General features: G+C 37.7%; 1 protein-coding gene across 2 annotated transcripts in view; it reads left to right on the top strand.

Moving 5' to 3' along the window:
- Positions 1-25,334, top strand: part of LOC126161956 (trypsin-1-like) — a 138,184-nt gene extending 112,850 nt beyond the window's left edge. For both annotated transcript variants that reach the window (XM_049918137.1, XM_049918136.1), the window contains 4 exons: positions 14,756-14,894; positions 15,036-15,149; positions 24,656-24,799; positions 25,121-25,334. In XM_049918137.1, coding sequence (XP_049774094.1) covers positions 14,756-14,894; positions 15,036-15,149; positions 24,656-24,799; positions 25,121-25,267 — 544 coding nt within the window. In that variant the 3' untranslated portion in view covers positions 25,268-25,334. The remainder of the gene's footprint in view (positions 1-14,755; positions 14,895-15,035; positions 15,150-24,655; positions 24,800-25,120) is intronic.
- The last annotated feature ends 308 nt before the right edge of the window (positions 25,335-25,642 follow it).

Genomic DNA, 25,642 nt, shown 5'->3' on the forward strand with positions numbered 1-25,642 from the left:
ATTCTAACAAAGACCTTCGAGATATTGTAACAGGATGGTCTCAGTCACAGGCACCATCATTATGCAGAGGGAATTTGTAAACTCATTAAGAAATATGATGAATGCTTAAATCTAAATGGTGATTATGTAGAAAAATGCTAGTAATAAACATTTGAAGTTTTAAGATTTTTCAGGTAAATTTGCTTTTAACAGCAGCAGGATTTTTTTATAGCTGAACAGAGGTTATTTTCTAGATAACTTCATACAATATGTGTGCTATTCATAGGGTCAAGTACTGTTCTCGTTCTTTTTTTAATGGTCTACCATTTTATTTTTAAAAGTAATAAAATTGTTTCTGAGGAGGAAATCTTTTACTCCAAGCAGCATGTATCCTACGATACAAGTATTATCGCTGAGCTGAGTAAAGAAATAGCACTCCGTCTTCAGGCCACAAGTGGCCGATCGGGACCATCCGACTGCCATGTCATCCATGAGGATGCGGATAGAAGGGGGATGTGGTCAGCACACCGCTCTCCCGATTGTTATGATGGTTTTCTTTGACCGGAGCCGCTACTATACGACCGAGTAGCTCCTCAATTGGCATCACGAGGCTGAGTGCACCCCGAAAAATTGCAACAGTGTATGGTGGCCTGAATGGTCACCCATCCAAGTGCTGGCCATGCCCGACAGTGCTTAACTTCGGTGATCTGATGGGAACCAGTGTATCCACTGCGGGGCAAGGCCGTTGCCGAGTAAAGAAATACCAACAGAAAAAAGAGAAAATGATGTATTTGTGAAAACTATTGACTTATTTTGCACAAATAGGTTATTTTTAAGCTTAGAAAAAACATTTTCTGCTCTATTGATAAAAATATCCTGCCTCAACCATGACAGAAAGTGTTAAGTTCTTGGTTATACATACTGATGAAAACTGAAATAGGGAAAACCATACGTTAGACACCCTATTAAGTTTAGATTAATTTACTTTTGACATGAAAATAATTACCAAGGTTTCAACCCATTTTCATTCATTGACGACACATGGACTAATGTTCTGCAGCAACTCCACTCTTTCATGTCTGCCTCCATAGCTGAGTGGCTAGTGCAGCGGACAACCATGTGAGGGACCCAGGTTCAATTTATGGTATTGCCAGAGATTTTTCCTTGGTGTGAGGATTGGAACAGCGTCCGCCCAGTCTCGTTATGCCATTTTAGGAGCTACTTGAAGAAGCAATAGCAACATCAGCTCTGCTAACCCGACAACTGCTGTGAGAGCAGTCTGATGACCTCATGTCCCTCCAACCTGTACCTCAGTGACAGCATTGGCTGAGGATGACACAGTGGTCAGTTGGGGCCAGTTGGCCCAAAAGTGGCCACAATGGTAGTGCTTTCCTCTCTCCTTTTCCTTCCTCATTTACATAAAAACTATTCATTGTGCAAAAGAAAGTATTTATAATCTTGTGTAGGGATCACCCACATAAATTTTGCAAGCATTTGTTTAAGCAGTTCAGAATTTACCCATTATTTCATTGATGAAATTTTTTATTAACCATCAATTGGAGTTTGAGAGAACTATGAAACATTTGCAAATATAACACAGGAAGCATATACCATTTGCATTCTCCAATAGTAAATATAGCTTTGTAACTGCAAGATGTGAAACATATAGCAATAAAATGCTTTGACAACCTATTCATGGAACTAAAATGTCTTGTAAACAGCATATCAAAAAGAACAAGTAGTCAACTACAAACCTGCAAATGTCCAGCATTTAGCTGTATAAACACAGTGTGACCCAAATCTCTAGGTTCAAAATTATACAGATGATAGATGACTCTACACTAAGTATTTTGATATAAGAAACTAATCTTAAAAAATGTATATTTCAAGTGGTCTTGAATTAGCAATATGTGCAAGCACATGTTTGTATACTATTGTACTTATGTTTCTACATTGTTATTAAAAAAACTAATACATAATTGTCTGAAACTAGTCTAGTGTGAATTTTATCCCTGTGGAGTCATACGAGATCATTGGTGTATGAAAACTGAGCAAAAACTAAACAGGACCTGGTTGGTAGGGTCCTAGCTGCTTGTCTTACTGTATGACAGACAATAGAATTGTTTGAGAGAGGATAGCAATGTTTTATGCACAGTCATAATGCATGCATTGAAACAGGCTATCGCTCATCAAGAATGGGTCTGTACATTTGCAAATACTATGTACAGCTTAACAACTCCATGGTATACAGTCACTGTGAAGAAACTTCTAAAGAAACACAGATTATTGCATAATAATTGTAAAACAAAGTGCAGGGCTATAAATAGAGAGATGCTGAATGAAAAGTGTCTGGCCATCAAGAGAGCAATGCATGACGCCTTCAATGACTACTGTAGCAGAATACTGTCAAATGATATTTCACAAAATCCAAAGAAATTCTGGTCATATGTAAAGGCTCTTAGTGGCACCAAAGTTAGTGTCCACTCCCTAGCAAATGAGACAGGAACTGAAACTGAGAGTAGCAGAGTGAAAGCTTAAATGCTTAACTCTATTTTCAAATGTTCCTTTACAAAGGAAAACCCAAGAGAACGGCCCCAGTTTAATCCTTGCACCACTGAAAAGATGACTTAAATAATTATTAATGTCAGCAGTGTCGAGAACAGCAGAAACTATTAAAATTGAACAAAGCTCCAGGACCTGATGAAATCACTGTCAGATTCTTGACTGAATTTGTGAGTGAGTTATCCCCTCTTCTAACTATAATCTGTCATCAAACCCTTGAACAAAAAATCATGCACAGTTCTTGGAAAAAAGGACAGGTCACACCCAGCTACAAGAAGGATAGTAGAAGTGTTCCACCAAACTACCATCCAGTTTCCTTGACATCAATTAGTTGTAGAATCTTAGAATATATTCTGAGCTTAAACATAATGAGGTATCTTGAATAGAAAGATAATCTCAGTGCTGAGCAGCATGGATTCTGAAAACACTGTTCATGTTAAACCCAACTCACACTTTTCTCACATGATGTACAGAAAGCTTTGGATCAAGGTATTCAGGTAAATGCAGTATTTCTTGATTTACAAAATTCATTTGACTCAGTACCACACCAACTCTTATGGGTAAAAGTACGATCACCGGGGGTATCAAGTGAAATTTGTGACTCGATTGCGGACTTTTTGGCAGCGAGGACATAGCATGTGATCTTGCATGGAGAGTCATTGTCAAATGTAGAAATAACTTCAGGTGTGTCCCAGGGAAATGTGTTGGAACCTTTCCTTTTCATGTTGCATATTAATGACCCTGTAGACAATATTAATAGTAACCTCAGACTTTTTGCATATGGTGCAGTTATCTGTAATGAAGAACTATCTGAAAGAAGGTGCATAAATATTCAGTCAGATGTTGATAAGATTTCAGACTGGTGCAAAGATTGTCAACTTGCTCTAAATGCTCAAAAATGTAAAATTGTGCACATCACAAAACGAAAATGCATAGTATCCCATGACTACAATATCAATGAGTCATTGTTGGAATCAGCCAACTCACATAAGTACCTAGTGTAACACTATGCAGAAATAAAAAATGGAATGATCACATAGCTTTAGTCATGGGTAAAGCAGGTGGTAGACTTTGGTTTATTGGTAGAATACTGGACAAGTGCAATCAGTCCACAAAGGAGGTTGCTTACAAATCACTCATGCGAGCAGTTCTAGAAATTGCTCAAGTGTGTGGGACCTGTACCAAATATGACTAACAGGGGATATTTAACATGTAAATAGAAGGGCAGCATGAATGGTCACAGGTTTGTTTGATCCATGGAAGAGCTTCACAGAGATATTGAAGGAACTGAACAGGAAGACTCTTGAAGATAAATTGTCCTGAGAAAGTCTTTTAACAAAGTTTCAAAGACCAGCTTTAAATGACTAGGAATATACTACAATCACCTATGTATCACTCACATAGGGATCATGAGGATAAGATCAGCATAATTACAGCATGCACAGAGGCATTCAAAAAGTCATTCTTCCCATGTTCCATATGTGAATGGAATGTGAAGAAATCCTAATAACTGGTACAATTGAATGTACCCTCTGCCATGCACCTCATGGTGGGCTGCAGAGTCTAGCTGTAGATATAGATGTCTTGTTAAATACTTGGCTTTAGTACTTTCAGCTGCACTTTAGTATCACTAGTACTAATATGTATCTCAGCCACATTTGCATAGGTACAACAACTAAATGAGCAGCATTCCTTGATATTTGTGTGGAGATACATATGTAAATGGAATTCCACATTTGAACTTACATTTTGCTGTTGTGTTTGAGTTTCATCAATAAGTGTCTGAACATTTGTTTTCATGCCACTAAAACATTAACCGAAAGGTCCATAGGTTATCATCTGCTGCTCTGGGATTTTACAGATAGGTTTGAGTAGTTTATGGGCAGCATGTATTGTTTTACTCCAATAACACTATTTTATTCTATTATATGTAATTTTTTTTGATGCTCACTCACCTGTTTACATTAGTCAAATGATTTGATCTCCTCTTAAAGAGAATATAACTATTTCGTTGTCCATTTTATGGAATATTTAAACCATGCTTTAGTTGCCATTTATAGCTGTGTGATCATTGCTATTACAGCTATATCATGATCACTAATCCTAATTTACATGTGAGCATCCTCAAAGAGATCAAGTCTGTCTCTTGCAAACGCATACAATATAGTTCCATCATGGGGATGTTTCCAAACTATCAATGGCAAGTAATTTTCAGTAAAGCTTCTAAAACTATTTTGTATGAAATTGTGTCTAACACTCAAATAATGATTGTTTCATTTTCCAGGTTATTGTACAGTGATAAGATTACAGTATGATATGTACTCGAACCAATATTTCTCAATAGAGTTGATGTGCAGAATCAGTTCTATCTCAGTGGATTTAATTTTTTGATCTACTTAAAAAATTGCAGCCCCTTCACAAAAGTGCTCATCTAAACCCATACACTTGGGTTTGTTATGCAGATGGCCCAACTGTAATTTCATGATTAACCAGCTTACAGTGTTATGAGAGTCCAAGAGCTTTTTAGAAGCAGTTCAAACACTGATACTTTTATTTACAAATGCTCCTATATTTCATCACAAGCATCTTAATATTATCATATGTTAGAACTTTTATTAGGATGAATATTATAAACGCACAAATTCTTGGCAGTGTACTGTCAATGTCCCAGAAATATGACAGAAGATTACTTAACAAGTTTAAGATATTACAACATTTATGTTATTAGAAAACAAGCATTACATTTTGAAATTAATTTTCTACAAAGTATTCATCCAACAGCCAATAAAATTAAGATATTCTGATGTTTAGATTGTTTTCTACAGCTAAATTCCCCATCATTATAATTTTATGAATTGGTACTAGTATATTATGACCTTACTTTAGGGAGGAAAGTAATGAAAACCACAACAAAGCATCCTTCCTTTCTGTGTTTCAACACAAACTCTGGCTTCAAAAATCTATATCAGAAGTGTTATGGATACTTTGTATTTGTTCTAGTTTTAGGGCCCTTTCTTGTAACTTAAGTTTATCATTTACTATTATGATATTTATCTAGCCCAAAATATTTAGATTTAGGTACTGAAAGTTTCTGTTAGCTACATGGCAACCAGCAATGTTTGTTACACACTGAAGCATGAAAGGAATGCATATTTGAATACAGAGATATGTAAACAGGAAGAATATGGCACTGTGGTCAGCAATGCCTATATGAGGCTCTGAGCACTATGGGACTTAACATCTGAGGTCATCAGCCTGAGACAACAAGAGTGTGGTGTTATAGTTGGTGCAGGAGTGATGGGACATGGCATCTCTGAGATAGTGATGAAGTGGATATTTTCCCTTATGACCATTTTGCAAGTGTACTGTGTATATCAGGAATCTGGTAAAACATCAAATCTCTGACATTGCTGAGGCTGGAAAAAGATCCTGCAAGAACGGGACCAATGACAACTGAAGAGAAGTGCAAACCTTCTGCAGGTTTCAGCGATGGGCCATCAGCAAGTGTTAGCATGCAAATCATTAAACAAGAGATCACTGATATGGGCTTTCAGAGCCAAAAGCTCACTCATGTTCCTTTGATGACTGCAAGACACAAAGCTTTACACCTCATCTGGGCCCGTCAACACCATCGTTGGATTATTGATCACTGGAAACATGTTGTCTGGTTGGACGAGTCTCATTTCAAATTGTATCAAGTGGATGGATGTGTACAAGTATAAAGACAACCTATGAAACTATGGACCCTGCATGTTAGCAGAGGATTGTTCAAGCTGGTGGAGGCTATGTAATGGTGTGGGGCGTGTGCAGTTGGAGTGATATGGGACCACTGATAGATATAATTCTGACAGATGACCTATACGTAAGCATCCTTTCTGATCACCTGCATCCATTCATATCCATTGTGCATTCTGATGGACTTGGGAAATTCCAGCAGGACTATGTGACCTACTGGTCACATCCAGAATTGCTACAGAGTGGCTCCAGGAACACTCTTCTGAGTTTAAACACTTCCACTGGTCACCAAACTCCCCAGACATGAACATTATTAAGCATATCTGGAATGGCTTGCAATGTGCTGTTCAGAAGAGATCTCCACACCCTTGCACTCTTATGGATTTATGGACAGCCCTGCAGGATTTATGGTGCCAATTCTCTCCAGCATTACTTCAGACATTAGTCAAGTCCATGCCATGTTGTGTTGCGGCACTTCTGTGTGCTTGCTGGGGCCCTACACTATATTAGGTAGTTGTAGCAGTTTCTTTGGCTCTTCAGTGTATTGTGAGTTGTGGTCGAGACTTCAGTCTACTGAGCACTTGTGCACATAAAGCAAAGGTCTCAGGTTTGAGATCCAGTCTGGCACACTGTTTAAATCAGCCAGGAAGTTTCAGATCATCAGATATTCTGCTGCAAAGTGGAAACTCATTTGGGAAACAGTCCCCTACATACTGACAAAAGTAAAGCTATGAGAGTAGGTCACAAGTCATGCTTGGGTAGCTCAGTTGATACAGCACTTGCCTGCAAAAGACAGTGGTCCCAGGTTCGAGGCCAAGTCTGCCACACAGTTTCAATCCGCTAGGAAGTTTCAAGTAGTAATGTACTGCACATGGGATTCAGCATTTATAAATGTAAACACATTTTTTTAGAAAATACCTTGGTCATCAAGTAAATATTAAACTGCTAATAGCAGATTAACAGCAGCTTTATAATAAAACTAAGGAGGCAGCAGTTTTCTTACAAATTTACTCATTAAATTAAGATAGTGTCAGTGTGAATAACATTAGGTGATATAGTAATAGTTTATTGTTAATAAAGATTAATATTCATTTAGATATTTGCCCCATGTTAATGCATACCTTGACTCATTCCATATCCTTGCAGGTTCTCTTTCTTGATGGGACCTACAGAATATGATGAATGAATGGAGACCATATGGAAACAGAGAACCAAAATAGGTTAATAGAAATCTTCATTGTGAAATTAAAATAAAAAACAGCAAATAACACAAGAAGTTTTATGAATAATGACTAGAAAGGATGTTTCATGAAAAGGGGAGAGGTGGGAGGCAGGGGGTGGGGGGGTGAGGGGGGGGGGGTAGGTGAAACAACAGAGCTGAAAAAAGAAAATCATTTGAAACAAAACGTACATTGGGTGTATTAGTGGAAATAACCTAGTACATTTTTTAGACTCAGAGAGGGGTGGACCAGGGGGGGGGATTGGAAAATGAAGGGCTGAAAATGCTGTAATACTAATATCTTACAAATTAGTGTAAGAGACTTTCTCCCCCTTTTTGTTGTGATGTTGTCATTATTCCATTCTGTATTTTCCATTGATAGACTTTCTCCTCCAGTACATACCTGACACCTACTGCCACATTTTTTATAATCGCTAATTACAAACAATTTGATAGTTGGGGTCAGGTATGTAATGGAGGAAAAGATCTCATAAGTGCGTTATATTACTTATCCATTTAAATTTTATAATTATCATTAATTCTACAGAACAATAGCAGGTGAATATGGACTGGGGGAAAAGACTGAAAGAGGAAGCTGCCCGGTACAATTTTGCACAGAGCATAATTTAGTCACCACTAAGAATCATGAAAGAAGGTTGTATACCTGTAAGAAACCTGGAGAGATTTCAGAAACAGATTTTAAAATGTAAAACATTTACAGGGGCAGAAGTGGATTCTGACTACAACTTATTGGTTATGAGCTGTAGATTGAAACTGAAGAAATTGCAAAAAGGTAGGAAATTGAGGATATGTGACCTGGATAATTTGAAAGAACAAGAGGCTGTTGGTAGTTTCAGAGGGAGCATTGGACAACAATTGACTATAACAGGAGAAAGAAGTACAGTAGAAGATGAATGGGTACCTTTAAGAGATGAAATAGTGAAAGCAGCAGAGGATCAAATAGGTAAAAGACAAGGGCTAGGAGAAATCCTTGGATAATGCAGGAGATATTGAATACAGTTGATAAAGGGAGAAAATATAAAAATTTAGCAAATGAAGCAGGCAAAACGGAATACAAAAGTCTAAAAAAAAAATGAGACTGACAGGAAGCGCAGAATGGCTAAATAGGAGTGGCTAGAGGACAAATGTAAGGATTTAGAAGCATATTTCACTAAGGGAAAGATAGATACTGCCTACAGGAAAATTAAAGAGGCCTTTGGAGAAAAGAGAAGCATCTGTATGAATATCAAGAGCTCAGATGAAAAACCAGTCTTAAGTAAAGAACGCAAAGCTGAAAGGTGGAAGGAATATATTGAGAGTCTGTGGAAGGGAGATGAACTTAGAGGTGGTATTATAGAAACGGAAGAGAGCATAAATGAAGATGAGACAGGAGACACAATACTGTGAAAAGAATTTGACAGAGCACTCAAACACTTAAGTTGAAACAAGGCCCTAAGAGTAGATGACATTCTGTCAGAACTGGTGATAGCCTTGGGAAAGCCAGCCATGACAAAACTGTTCCATCTGTTGTGCAAGAAGTATGAGGCAAGGGAAATACCTTCTGACTTCAAGAAGAATGTAATAATTCCAATTCCAAAGAAAGCAGTTGCCAACAGGTGTGAAAATTACCAAACTATCAGTTTAATTATGGTGCTTACAGGTGCTCAATGGTAAGGTTATCAGTGACCCAGTTTAATGAGTCATGGTTGCAAAATACTAACGCAAATTCTTTATAGAAGAATGGGAAAACTTGTAGAAACTGACCTGAGGGAAGACCAGCTTGGATTTCAGAGAAATGTAAAAATATGCAAAGCAATACTAATCCTATGACTTATCTTAGGAGACAGGTTAAAGAAAGACAAATGTATATTTATAGCATTTGTAGACTTAGAGAAAGCTTTTGACAATGTTGACTGGAATACTCTCTTTTACATTCTGAAGGGAAGCAGTGTAAAATACAGGGAGCAAAAGCCTATTTGTAACTTGTACAGAAGCCACATGGCAGTTATAACTGTCAATGTGCATCAAAGGAAAGCAGTAAAGGAAAGCAAAGAAAAATTTGGAGTAGGAATTAAAGTTCAGGGAGAAGAAATAAAGACTTTGGGGTTTGCCTATGACACTATAATTCTGTCACAGACAGCAAAGGGCTTGGAAGAGCAGTTGAATGGAATGGATGGTGTATTGAAAGGAGGCTGTAAGATGAACAGCAACAAAAGCAAAATAAGGATAATGGAAAGTAGTCAAATTAAATCAGGTGAAGCTGAGGGAATTAGATTAGGAAATGAGACACTTAAAGTAGTAGATTAGTTTTGCTATTTGGGCATCAAAATAACTGATGATGGCCTAAGTAGGGAGGATACAAAGTGTAGACTCATAATGGCAAGAAAAGCATTTCTGAAGCAGAGAAATTTATAAACATCAAATACAGACTTAGGTGATAGGATGCCTTTTCTGAAAGTATTTATATGAAATGCAGACATTTATATGAATGTAGACTACAACAACAACAACAATATCAATTGGACTTGGCAAAATATGTTAGGTGGACAAAATGTACATGCAACACTGCACGACGTGGTCTCACTCACGTCCTCTCAGCATGACTGAACATTTCAAAATGATATAGTGTTAACTTTGTTAACATACATTATATAAATACCACCAAGAATTACTAAGTTCACATATGCTTATCAGCATTTCACAATAAAAACTTATTTTAGTCTTTGTGATTTGATATTTCATTGGTGCGTATTATGATACTTTATAATAGTTTATATTTATGGACACCAGAGTGTATTAATGGTAAAAAATCTCTTGCATTTCCAGTCATGTGTCAGAGCTTTAATGAGTGCCACAAGTATCATTTTCTTGCAAATTGTTTAGATATTGTGGCCATTCTTTTATTTACATGCTGAGAAATATTCTTTTCCTTTCAACATATAAGTATGACAATAATCACAATGTATCAACACTCTGCTAGAAAATGACAGAAATAACACTCATCAAAACATCATGGTATTTAAATGCTCCCACTTGGTTTGAAACCTGTAGTATATGGTGGGAAAGACTATGTAAGTACTGAACTATAATCCAGGCAGATACAGACGCTTTTATTTCAAGTTGTATCAATTTTGTATCTTCATTTAGTGCTGTCATATCATAAATGTACAATATTTCCTTCAGTATCTATACGGTTTACACACAGTCCAAACAGAATTGGTTCTAGTAATACTAATTTCTCACCTGAATAACTTTGTTTGGATTGGATATCAGGACAGTGCTATTTACAAACCAAAAATTCTGTACAGTGCATTGCCAGATAGCATAAAAAAATACAGCATTAATAAATACCTGGAATTTTGCTCAAATCTGTAGATCTACTTCATAACTCTCTAAACAAAAATTCATAATTATCGACCATACCTGGATAAAACCAAACTTCTTTCATCCATGTATGTATGTAATTATGCACCTAGCTTTTGTGCTGTATGTTACTATGCCTAGTTAATTAAAGTGCTGGTATTTAATAGTTTGAGTAAAATCAACAAAGGGGTTTCACAAGCTTTTCCTCTATCTGTATGTACATAAGCAGAATAATGTTTTTGTTATAAATATGTGTTGATACTGATGATAAGATTTTGTACATGATGTAAATATGTAATATTTTATACTGTTCTGTACTTTTTTGACAAGTCCAATATCATGAATGTGATAATACAGGCACTAAATAAATAAATAAAAATTTAGATTAGATTCATTTTTTGTTCCATAGACCCAAAAAAGAGATGATTCTTGTGGGTGTGAAACACGTCAGAAAGTATAACATAAAGAACATACAACATTAGAACATTAGAACTTCCCTGATCATTTGTCAGGAGATTGTCAAAATATGTTAATACATACAACAAACTGAAACTGATAATATTTACAGAATTAATATACTGTCAGAATAAAACACAGTTATGCACTATTAATAAATTTATCATACACAAAATACCAAATCTTGATTGTTGTGAGCGAGTGCTTCAAAACTGAAATCTAACAGACATTTTTATTTAAGCTAGTCTAATAGTCCCAGTTAAGATATTCATCTAGAGAGTAAAAGGAGCTGCCTACCAAAAAGCCTTTCAAAGTCTGTTAAAACTGTGCTTTATCTGAAATCAAGTTTTTAATGGTTGCTGGCAGTTTATTGAAAATGTGTGTTCCTGAATGTTGGACCCCTTTTTTGACCAGGGTAGGGGATTTTAGGTCTTGATGTAGATTGTTCTTATTCCTAGTTCTGGTATTGATACTAGTTGGAAACAGAGACATATTATTTGCAACAAATTTCATTAAGGAATAAATATAGTGAGAAGCAGTTGTTAGAATGGGTGTTCCTTGAACTATCTACAAGACGTTCTTGAATTTACGCCACAAATGAGTCTTATTATATGCTTTGTAACAATGTTATGAAAACAATAGTTGCTACTCACCATATAGCAGAGATGCTGAGTCACAGGTAGGCACAAAAAGAACTGTCAGAAAGTGAGCTTTCGGCCTACAATGCTTTCATTGGAAATACCAACATACACAAACACACAAAAATGCTCCTCACACACAGAGACTGTAGTTATGTGTGTGTGAGTTATTTTTGCGTAAGCGTGCATATATATGTGTGTGTGTGTGTGTGTGTGTGTGTGTGTGTATGTGTGTGTGTGTGTGTGTGTGTGTGTGTTGTAGTTGTAAATCTGGCAATGCAACAGATGAGAGGTCATCAACGTACACAAGGAAAAGCAATGGAGGCAAGATGAAACCTTGAGGACCACCACATATAATTTATTACCAATGATATGAAGACTGATCACTTGATCCACATGTATTTTGAAGTGACACTCTTTGTTTTGTGTTAGTTATGTAAGATTTGAACCATTTTGCATCACTGACAGTGGCAACATAATATTCTAATTTACTTATGAGAATGCTGTGATTCACACGGTCAAAGGCTTCTGACAGGCCACAGGAAACGCCAGTGCCCTATTTGTTATCTAATGAATTACATATATTCTCACTGTACATGTAAATAGCCTTAAGGAACCCAAACGTGGACAACATATTATTTACAGTTAGATGCTTAAGAAGACACTTGAACATGACCTTTTCAAATATTTTTGAAAAAGTGAAATTGGTTGACAACTTGATGCTATTTCTTTATCCCCCTTCTTGTAAAGAAGCTTAATTTCAGCATATTTTAGTCAATCTGGAAATGTTCCACTGATAAGACATTGATTACAGAAAAAACTGAAAGATGAACTCAACTCACATCAATACTCTTTGATTAACTTCATTGATATGTTATCATGACCAGTAGAATACTTTGATTGGCAGATGCCACCAGTACGTCTTTGTGAGAGGTGAGGGTCATTTCCATTTTACAGAAGTTATTTGTAGAGATTGGTCTCAGACATTCCATTGCAAATGTTTACTGAACCTGGTTACCCCAAGCACTCAATAACAGAAACAAAGTGCTTGTTTAAGAAGTTTGCAACACTACATGCAGTTGTTACCAATGTCTCATTTATTTTTAGAGCCATCTGTTTTTTTTCTTTTCTGTCCCCACCTGTGTCTATCTTCACTACATCCCACGTACACTGGTGTCCAAAATTAAAGCAACAAACTACTATTTCCCTGTCTTGTGTCTGATTCATTGTATAATCATACAAACTGTCAACAGACATCTATAAAATTGTGTTCTGCATAGAAGTTGGCATTCCCGTCAATGGACACCCACATCAGTGATGACGTCAGGGCACCTATCAAACAGGGTAGTGTGTGCCAGCTACTCCCACATTCACAATTGCTGTGAATACAGTCACATACACGGTGGTATGGCACAAAGAAGATTTCTATCAGGCTCTCTGCAGTGGAGTGCCATAATAAGAATGGAAGCAAGAAAGCTGCAAACTGATGTGGCCTAATGGCTTAATGTGAATCATTCTGTTGTTTCTCAGATGTGGTGACAATTTATAGAGATCAAAACAATATCCCAAAGACCAGGGCAGGGCCAACCATGCATGATATCACAAAAAGAGGAGAGTTATTTGGCTGTAAGGGCATGACAGCACTGCCTTAGTACTGCATGGCAACTGGCATTTGATCTTGCATCATCCACTGGACATGTGGAGTACTAGGCCACACATTCTTCAACCACAACTTAACGGACAGAGATATCTTATTTTTCTGCGGTGTCATCTTCCAGGATTGCTTGAGGTTGCTCCCCTTCAGCAGTGTCAGAGTATACGGTACATGCATGATGGAGCTCACATATTTTGCTGATGGTGTGAGATGGCATCGAACACACAGATACGGCCAAAGATGGATAGGTCAAGGCGGGCCTGTACCTTGGCCTCCAAGATCACCTTATCTAAATCCTTCGCATTTTTGTGTCTGGGGTCACCTCAAAAGCAAGGTGTACAGCACACCCTTTAATATGGTTGAAGAACTGGAGCAGAAAGTTGTACATGCTTGTCAAGAATTCCAAAATGATCCAGGGGTTTTCGAAAGTCTAAATTTCAAATTAATGTGTACTAACTAGGATGATGTTTACAATGACATCAGTGGTAGCTTGGAATCATGATTATCATGATTATCTCGCAAGCAGCTCATTTTCGGACCCATGTTTACTGGGACATTTGTACTTCTCTTATCATGTACTTTCAGCCATGTAAGTTTGTGCCATCCTTTTTAATACAGCCAGTATATTATCTTTTGTTAGTAAGTAACTGTTGTTTCAGTAGACTTCTTTTCTTTCTGAAATTTTGCTGTGCTGGAGCTAGAATGTTTTGTGTGTTCATGTGTGTGATATGTTGCAAAACGAAAGGTTCAAAGTTTTTGAGGAGCCAGAAATTAGTAAAACAGGTCTGTTATTCTTGGGATTCATTGAAGGTATTTTTACCTGAAATTTTCCGTGTTCAGTACTGGTGTTACTATTTTGGAAATTTGCTTCCATGTGACTTGTTTTGCAAATAAATATTTTTAAAGTGACCCTGCTTTTAAATACAAGTGGGCGGTAGTAATAATATGGTACTGAGCCTTATGATCTGAATAAAATCATTAATAAGATAATTCTGTAACAGATTTGACAAGCATGATGCATAAGTATGCAATCTTACTCCTGTAGACTGTATTGTATTTAGGAAAGAAAATTTTGGAGACTTTGAGTATATGTTGATGAAATAAAATAATTCAGGATTGTTCAATTAACTTTGATTATTTATTTTGCAGTAGATCAGGACCTGATCTTATACTGAGAGCTGGAACTTCATTGAGGGGTGATGGTGGTTCCACACATCATCCACAGATGGTTATCACTCATCGAGATTACTCTCCTGTTACACAAGACAATGATATTGCTCTCATAAAGGTACCCACATATATATCTGTGTGTGTGTGTGTGTATGTGTGTGTAGAGAGAGAGAGAGAGAGAATGGTGTTTGGGTACTCAGTGCAAATGGAAAATAAAAACATGATAGCATTCATATGAACTTGCTGTTCATTTCCTCAGGTGGATCCCCCATTTAACCTGAGCACAACAGTCCAACCAGCACATCTTCCAGTCAGTGGAAGAGAACCACCCCAAGGATCCAGTGCAACTGTTACTGGCTGGGGAGTGACTAGAGTAAGCCAACAATTTTAATCCTTCCTTTGTAAGTCTGCTTCATCAACAACACCGATTTATGAAGCACAATTTAATCACCATTAAATCCAGTAGTAGTCTGACTATTCTGGGAACACACAAAAAAGGACTTCTCCTGGTCAATACAGTACTCTGAATGTTCATTGAATAGCACCACATGTCACTGCTGGACAACACTGTTAGTAGGTTCGACTGAGAAACACCAGGATATGAACCACACTCATGGTGTACCCATATGCCTTCAGTCTGTTTGCTGAAATCAAAATGGTCAGTTGAACCATGAGTGAAGACAGTCTTGCCTAAGGTGGACAGAAAACCATTGCAGTAGGTAAAACAGAATCCCAATCAGATTCCAGGAGGAACTGACATAGTGCAAGTTCATCATCAATAAATACACCAAAGATTGCTGTAAATATTGGCTGGTTGACATGTGTGACTATAGCAATTTGTAGCAGCTGTTCAATCTGCCATGGATGTTTTTGCCACTTGACCTGGCACCAGCAGGGTTACTAGACCTTCCATGACTTATAATTCCAGAAATATGGCTGGTATGCTTATCTGTAGAGGTTCATTGTTACTGAAACTGATTCTGTGGTGTCACCACCAGGCACCACACTTGCTAGGTGGTAGCCTTTAAATCGGCCGCAGTCCGCTAGTATACGATGGACCTGCGTGTCGCCACTGTCAGTGATTGCAGACCGAGCGCCGCCACACGGCAGGTCTAGAGACACTTCCTAGCACTCGCCCCAGTTGTACAGCCAACTTTGCTAGCGATGCTACACTGACAAATACGCTCTCATTTGCCGAGACGATAGTTAGCATAGCCTTCAGCTATGTCATTTGCTACGACCTAGCAAGGCGCCATTACCAGTTTATATTGAGATTATAATTATGTATCATCAAGAGCGATGTTCTCCAATTATGGATTAAAGTTAAGTATTCCAGAAGCTATGTACTATTTTTGGCTACTATAATTCCTTGTCATTTTCCAGACCTCACGCCAGCCTGCGTGAGCTTAAACGCGTGCCTTTCGGCTTCCTCCAAACTCCATGAATTGGCTCCTGCCAATTCACAACAGATTCATTACACAAAGTACTATCAGTTCAAACAATCTTACCCCACATACTCTTGGGCTTTTGTTATTTATTACTTTGATACTTTAGTATCGGAAAATCATAGCTCATGAGCCGCATGCATCTTTGGTCCCTTGAGTGTGGCTCTTTCACAAAATACCAAGTGTGGGCATGCAAGTACATTTCCAGAAAATATAAAATGTCAGTGTGTATTATAAAGTCATATCTTTGCATCGTGTTATACAATATATTACATCTTAACATGTGTTTCACAGGAAAGACTAGAATTGTAGCTAAAATCCACACCCCTGTGATTGTCAATTTCACCTCTCTCCAGCCAAAGCGCTTTGCCTCTGTTCCAAGGCTCTGTCATCAGCGCCACTTTCCCCTCCATTCACTACCATTCTGCACGTTTAGGGGCTATGAAGTATCAACTGGGCTGTACACATGGGAGAGATGCATATCACTCTTAGTAATTATGCATAGTTTTTGATAGTGTGCAACTGTTGCAGAATCTCTACTTGTTCTTGCCAACAGATACATTTCTCTTTCCATTTCATGAGATACTTTCATAATTCTAATGATCCATGGTTTTTACTTGGCTGTATAATGTCCTTTCTGATTAGCTTATGTTGCAAGCTATTTTCAAATAATGATATGAATTTATGATGGAATAGATTAAATTTTATGTTTGCATTTGGTTAATTATAAATTTTGTCCCAGGTCATCTCTTGTAAACTGTTCTTTAAAAAAATTGTCCTGTAGTCATTAATTATTCTGATTGATTTCCACTGAAGAGTATCCATACTGTAAGGTATTATGTTATTTATCCTAACTTTCTGTGTATTATGATCAGAGAGAGCATTTTTTAATTGGTAAACAGTTACTTTCTTGTTTTAAGTTCCACCAAAGAAAACAATATCAGTGAGGGTCCTACTGTCTGTATCCATCCATGTTGGAAAGTTAATCACTAAGATCTAATTGTAGCATACAAATAAGGTTTCCAGATCATTTTTCCTATCATAATCCTTTAGAAAATTTACATTAAAGTCACCACAGACTATTAACTGCTTGCTGTTGTATGACAGATAGCAAAGTAAGGAATTCAAAATTTCCCAGTAGGGATCTATATACAGTTACAATTAAAAGTGAACTATTTTAGTATTAATTCACAAGCACAAACTTCCATGTGCTGATCACTACAAAATCTACTTGTCTCAATGTTTCTGAACTTGTGTTCTGTCTTAATATATGTAACTACTCATCTTTTGTGACAGTAGTTCTGTATTGCTATTTTCAGTGAAAGTGAAGAAGAATTGCAGGATCCATTGAATGGAATAAACAGTCTAATGAGTACAGAATGTAGATTGCAAATAAATCAAAGAAAGACAAAAGTAATGACAAGCAGCAGAAATGAGAATAGTGAGAAACTTAACATCAAAATTGGTAATAACAAAGTAGATAAAGTTAAGGAATTCTGCTATCTAGGCAGCAAAATATGATGGACAGTGCAAAATATGACTGACAAAGAGCAATTAGGATATAAAAATCAGACTGGCATAGGCAAAAAGGGCATTCTTGGCCAGGAGAAGTGTGTTAGTACCAAACATAGACCTTAACTTAGGTCTCTAGAAGAGTGTAGCATTCCAAAGGATTGGAAAAGGGTACATGTCAGCCCCATTTTCAAGAAGGGATGTCGAACAGATGTGCAGAACTATAGACCTATACCTCTAATGTCGATCAGTTGTAGAATTTTGGAACACATATTATGTTTGAGTATAATGACTTTTCTGGAGACTAGAAATCTACTCTGTAGGAATCAGCATCGGTTGGAAAAATGTGATCGTGTGAAACCCAGCTCCCACTATTCATCCACGAGACTCAGAGGGCCATAGACACGGGTTCCCAGGTAGATGCCGTGTTTCTTGACTTCCGCAAGGTGTTCGATGCAGTTCCCCACAGTCATTTAATGAATAAAGTAAGAGCATATGGACTATTAGACCAATTGTGTGATTGGATTGAAGAGTTCCTAGATGACAGAACACAGCATGTCATTCTCAATGAAGAGAAGTCTTCCGAAGCAAGAGTGATTTCGGGTGTGCCACAGGGGAGTGTCGTAGGACCATTGCTATTCACAATATACATAAATGATCTTGTGGATAATATCAGAAGTTCACTGAGGCTTTTTGCGGATGATGCTGTAGTATATCGAGAGGTTGTAACAATGGAAAATTGTACTGAAGTGCAGGAGGATCTGAAACAAATTGACGCATGGTGCAGGGAATGGCAATTGAATCTCAATGTTGACAAGTTTAATGTGCTGCGAATACATAGAAAGAAAGATCCTTTATCATTCAGCTACAATATAGCAGTTAATTCCATAAATTGTCTGGGAGCAGGCATTAGGAGTAATTTAAAATGGAATGATCATATAAAATTGATCGTCAGTAAAGCAGATCCCAGACTGACACACATTGGAAGAATCGTAAGGAAATGCAATCCGGAAACACTTGTTCGCCCACTTGCTCACCAGTGTGGGATCCGTACCAGATACGGTTGATAGAAGAGATAGAGAAGATCCAATGTAGAGCAGCGCGCTTCATTACAGGATCATTTAGTAATCGCGAAAGTGTTACGGAGATGATGGATAAACTGCAGTGGAAGACTATGCAGGAGAGACGCTCAGTAGCTCAGTAAGGGCTTTTGTTGAAGTTTTGAGAACTTACCTTCACTGAAGAGTCAAGCAGTATATTGCTCCCTCTTATGTATATCTCGCGAGGAGACCACGAGGATAAAATCAGAGAGATTAGAGGCCGCACAGAGGCATCTTTCTTTCCACGAACAATACGAGACTGGAATAGAAGGGAGAACCAATAGAGGTACTCAAAGCACCCTCTGCCACACACTGTCAGCTGACTTGCGGAGTATGGATGTAGATGTTAACTTGATGAAGAAATTCCTGAGAATGTGCTTCTGGAGCTCAGCATTGTATGATAGTAGAATCTGGACTGTGTTAAAACGGGAATGGAAGAGACTCGAAGCATTTGAGATGTGGTGCTACAGTAGAATGTTGAAAATTATATGGGCTGATAAGTAAGGTGTGAGGAGGTTTTCTGCAGAATAGGTGAGGAAAGGAATATATGGGAAACACTGACAAGAAGAAGGAACGAGATGATAGGACATGCATTAAGACATCAGGGAATAACTTTTGTGGTACTAGAGGGAGCTGTGGAGAGTAAAAACTATAGACGAAGAGACAGATTGGAATACATCCAGCAAATAATTGAGGACATAAGTTGCAAGGCACGGGATGTCTATCTTTCCAAAGTGCTCCAAATTTTCCAAAAAGGCAAGCAGTTTTCTACCTTACTACTCAATCCTCTAATATTTTGATGAAAGAAGCTAACCTTAGTTTTATGTGCATTCTTAAGCATTTTATGAGCTCTTCTGTTATTTTGACTTCTTTCAAAACAGGGTACCTGAATCCTGATTCTAAACTACTAAGGTACCTCTCTGATACCAGTAACCACAGGATACTTTCCCCGGCAGGAGCCTGTTCAAGGAGGTAACCTTACCTCAAGCTCAATCACCATAAAGGAAACACCAACTGATCTAGAATGAGCTTCCATGCTTTCAAGCAGACTGTCTGACTGAACTGTTGTCAAGGTCCCTTTCTCCAGTGGCTAGCATATCTATACGTACAACTACATCTATACTCTGAAAACCACTATGAAGTGCATAACACACCTGGAATATTGCCAGATTTGTGTAACAGATATGTTTGAAGTTACATCAGGTTAGTGAGTTAAGCAGTCAGTCAGTTGGTTCCACATGGTGAGTTATTACACAAGTACAAAACATGGTCCTGGAAGAATCAGCATTCATTTAAGTTGTACTGTAGACCTGTGTTTTACAGCACTGTGACTAGGATATGCAGAGTTTGGCACTTTTCTTTGCAAGATGGTCCTGTGATGACAATATGATTGAGTTAATTTGTAGAGATATGAATAAGCTCCATGAGATTCTCAAGGAATCACTGAAATATAGGAGAGGCATTGGAATGGTTATCATTCATAGTGGCATGGGCCAAATGTGATGTTGCTAATAAGGAATTGCTAGTGCACATCCTCTATGGGCAATTGTAGATAAACACCTGTCAAAACAAGAATCAAAATGACGTCTTCCAGTCAAACCTGCATTTATTCCAAAACCAATGACCATGCAAAACTTAACTTGCAAATTCCTCAAGTGAAATCCTGAAAGCCATGGATAAAAGCAATTAGGTATGTGCAGCACTTCTTAACTTCTGAAATGCGTTTGACTAGGTATCATAACATTTTTTAACAAAAATACGATTGTGTGGGGAATCAAACAAAATTTGGGACTGAACTGGAAATTTATTGATAAGGAAGATGCAGCATGTTACAGTAGACCCTTCTTTAGCTCAATTTCAAAGGACCAAAAAATAGCCAGTTCAGTTTAATGAAGTTTGAATTAATGGGGTTTTTTGTAAAAATACACAACTGTTGAGTTCTCTAATGAAGCACTCAGTTTCATGGCCTTTAAGAGAAAATGAAAATGACTATGATGTATATGTACAATAGTACTTCTGGCATTTGTTTAATTGGGAAAGAGTATGTACATATTGTCAAATGTATGCTATTTTTCAAATAATACAATTGCATACATATTGTGGACCAACATTGTACCCAACGTATCAGTGTGTCAAGTAATGCACAAACAGTAATCTGAGGAAACACTTTAATGTTTGTTCTTTAACACATTTAGTTATAATCAGCATACATGTTTTAGTTTACAACAATAAATCTTATCAATTACACATTTTACATCTTTATGCTAGCATGAAAAAAAAACATTAATTGTTGTTTGTTGGACGGTTGGTCATAATTTTAGGGCCCTCTGAAGATACCACACCTGGAGCAGCCAGAAATACCATGGAGACATCGGAAGTGGCAGCAAATCTTTTGAGAACAGCAACTGTAGCTGCAGCTTCAGACCATGTGGTGGTGACATATCTTCATGTCACTCCTCAGAAGATAACAGTAAAGCATTAGTGCAGTGAGAGTGTCATATCTTCATGTTCCTCCTCAGAATGACAGTACAGCATTTTTTTATTCCTCTTGTGTGTCATCAGCAGAACTGATGACTGGTTCTTCAGCACTACAGATTTTGTTGTCTGGCTGTGTCCATTCTTTCATATTGACAGAATTAGAGGGCACCAACCTGGTGTAAGCCTGTAGAAGAGGAGCATCAGAATCCAAAAGTTGTATCCACATTACAAGTATGTTTATATGTTGGATCGTCAATTTCTTCTTCAATTTCAGTGTCATTGTCAGTTTCTCTCCACGCCTTCTTAAAACAGCTAGTAATGGGGACTTTTGTAGCTTCATTGCTGACAGCAAAACATTGTCAATAGCTTGCAGTACGTTCCAATATAGAAATGTTCCTTGTAATTCCTTTAACAAGTCAGCTTCTGTAACTAAATTTCATTGAGGCAATTAGTTCTCGATCCTTGGCTGCAGATGGCTTGTAGTGTTAACTGGTAAAAATACAACTTTGTTTGGAAGCTCCAGATCATGGAACTGATGTGCTGAGAAGTGGTCGAAAGTTAGCAAAATATTTCTCTTCCTTGAAGCCATTCATTGTTGAACCAGTTATCGAAGATAGATTTGGTCATCCAAGCTTTATTGTTATTCTTATAGGGCACAGCAGATTGAATAGCTTGACATTTTTAAAACAATGCGGATTTTTGTATTTTCCAATCACTAATGGTTTGAGCTTCTCAGAACCATCTGAATTACAACACAATATCACTGTCAGTCTGTCCTTTCTCTGTTTTCCTCCATGACACATTTTGCCCTTGACATGCAGTATTTTTCAGGCATCAAATTACAGAAAGCACTGGCTTCATCCACAGTAAATAGTAAACACATCTCTTGGGCGATACAAATGAGAGAGCTTGGGCTGATATTCCTGTGCCCACTCACTGGCATCTTCCTGATTTCTTCTATGTGCCTCTTCACAGACATTGATTTTAGGCATTTTCTGAAAATGCCATTGCCAGCCCTCAGCATGAACATAATATGGAATGACCACATAACATCAGTTGTGGATAATGTTGGTGGCAGACTTTTTTTCATTGGCAGGATACTGGGAAAATGCAGTCAGCTTACAAAAGAGACTGCTTACAAATCACTTGCACATCCCACCTCAGGCTATGACTCAAATGTGTTTGACGCATACTGAGTAGGAATTACAGGGGGTATTACATGTATACAAAGAAGTGCAGCAGGAATCGTCACAGGTTTGTTAGAGCCAAGAGATAGAGACATTGAAATGCTGAAAAACCAGAACTGACAGTCCCCTGGAGGCGGACAGCTACCATCCCACAACAGCCTAGTTAAAAAGTTTCAAGAACCAGTTTTAAATGAAGACTGTAGAAATATACTTCAGAACTCTGTGTATTGCTTCTGAAGGGACTGCAAAGACAAGATTAGACTAATTACAGCATGCACAGAGGCAATTAAGCAGCCATTCTTCCTTTACTCCACATATGATTGGAAAGGGGAAGGAACCTTAATATGTGGTACAGTGCTGCCAGATGCTTCACAGTGGTTTGCAGAGTATGTATGTAGATGTGACTGCAGACAGCAAACAGCAATCCATATGGTTTGCATAAACCAATTTGGTTTTCGTGGCACTGGCTGTTTGCTCTGGTGTTTCTGACATTGATAGGGCACGGCTGATTTTAAGGTGTCTGTAACTCCATTCTCTTAGTTGAGCATAAATTACATATAAGTGAATACAGCTGCACAAAATACAGTCACTGCATAGTTGTGGATGGTGGATACATGATCACTCCAGAGGGACAACCAGAGAAGTCTGTGTCAATGGCAAATAATACAACACAAGTGAAGTACCGAGCGAGGTGGCGCAGTGGTTAGCACACTGGACTCGCATTCGGGAGGACGACGGTTCAATCCCGTCTCCGGCCATCCTGATTTAGGTTTTCCGTGATTTCCCTAAATCGCTTCAGGCAAATGCCGGGATGGTTCCTTTGAAAGGGCACGGCCGAATTCCTTCCCCATCCTTCCCCCACCCAAGCTTGCGCTCCGTCTCTAATGACCTCGCTGTCGACGGGACGTTAAACACTAATCTCCTCCAACACCAGTGAAGTACTATCAAGACAAAGTGCTGCACAGTCATAGATATAGTCTGTGAGCAGCTATCACAGGCAAAATGAAGCATGTTGAAATGATGGCAGTCACAGTAAACATATAGTTTAAGCAGTGCAAACTCATTTGTTTCAGTATGGTAACTACGGAAGTAGCTTACTGGAGCTGACACTAAAATTGTCAATGACAAGGGCTGGAATTAGGTGCTATTTGTGCTGACTGTGTGGAGGCTTGGTGTACACAGCCAGTCTATGCCATCTCCAAATCACTAACTCGAAAGGAAATAAGAGGTGGGCAAAAGTGCTGCCATGACATTGCTGTGCCAGTAGACTTCACATACAACAATGCATGACACTGCGGTTCATCAAAATGTGAAGAAAAAACCCTTAGTGTGGCGAGCTCTCCTATCACCATTTATTGTTTGTCTGGTTAATTATAGGTATGACTTTGAAGGCACACATAATTTTTAATGTATCATTAAGAGATGTATTGATCGAATTCTAGGCGTTATTAGAAGGTTCGTTGTCTGGGGCTAGTTGAACAACATGTTTGATGAAGAACTCTGCTTAAGATAATTTTAAGTACAGAACTAAATATGCTGTAATAATTTTCTGGTAGAACCTAACTAATTAAGGACTACACATTGAACAGCACAAGAAAACACACACACACACACACACACACACACACACACACACACACACACACTTGCTTGACAAATGATTTAGACTAGCTGCTTATGTCACTGATAAGAATCTAAGCTAGCAGCTATAGTGTGGCTTCTCTGAAAGTAGTATAATTGAAGAGGCTTACAAATTTCCTTGAAAACACACCTACTAGATTCAATGAGTTGTGCTAGTAATCTACTCATTAAATGGTAGGAATGCTGCGAGGTGACGGAGGGCATAATGTCCACAAAGCCTACAGTTCTTTGAAAGGAAGTGTTCTATTTCTAAGTTATTCTATAACCAACTGACTTTTTCTCCTATATTGATTTAGATCCCAACATTATCAAAATGTCACAATATTAACTTAATTAGGAAAGACCATATAACTTTGTACTTGGATATAGTTGTTCCTTTTTTATATTGTCACATATAACACTGCTATGGAATTTTGCCTTCGATGAAACAAAATATGAGCCCATGAAGTACCAACATAATTTTAAGAAGTGCTTTATTATATCAGTGCCATGCATAATAGTTATGTGATATTGCAGGAGGGTTCCCGGAGTGGCTCCAAATTTCTGCAGCAAGCAAAACTGTATATACTTCCTAGAAATGAGTGTTTAAAAACATATCCACAGTTCACAAAGACGATGTTATGTGCAGGAGATCGCACTGGAGGACATGACTCCTGTCAGGTACCATTCATCATAGATTTTTATTACTTTAAATAGCTTTTACAATTTATATACACACCAATAAAAAGGTTTAAGATTTCAGTTGTTGACATTTACTCTTATGAAAATTGTTTGATGGCTTCTTTTTCATACATTTGTACTGAGTCTGGTGTACTATAATAAAAACGTTTTTTTCCATAGAGTGTTCCATTTTTAAACTATGTGGAACAAATTAAAAATTGTGAATAGAATCATTGTTTACAAATGCAAGGAAACTCATATTTTCCCTCTTGACTTTCAATAATGTTCTTAGTCAACAAATAATGAGTGTTTCTATTTTAGGGAGATTCTGGTGGGCCACTGACAGTAAATGGCACCTTGGTTGGACTGGTTTCTTTTGGGCGAGGATGTGGCAGACCAGGGATCCCTGGTGTTTATTCAAATGTTGCATCCCTGCGAAACTGGATTGGCAAAAATACAGGACTTTAAAACATTATAATGCCATGTTTTTCAGTAATATAATAATATTTACACAATATATCAGCTTCTTATGGTGGTTATTGTAATTATGAGGGGATAATAGTTTTTCCAACAGATGCTAAAATGTCTCTCTAATTTGTTATCACTTACATTAGAGATCCAATCTTCATGACTTTGTCTTTTAAAGAAAAAAAATTATATTTATAAAATCTTTATATTATAGCCTATTTGTGCAACTGATAACTTACTTCAGAACTAGTAAAAGGAAAAGATGGATGAGTATAGTTGTAACCATTAGGGTTGTTGCAGTCTTCACTCCAAAAACTGGTCAGATGTATATATTCATTTATCTTCTGCAAGGTTCTTCACCTTTGTGTAACTATT

The sequence above is a fragment of the Schistocerca cancellata genome, chromosome 2 (assembly GCF_023864275.1).
Source record: "Schistocerca cancellata isolate TAMUIC-IGC-003103 chromosome 2, iqSchCanc2.1, whole genome shotgun sequence".
Taxonomy (NCBI): Eukaryota; Metazoa; Arthropoda; class Insecta; order Orthoptera; family Acrididae; genus Schistocerca; species Schistocerca cancellata.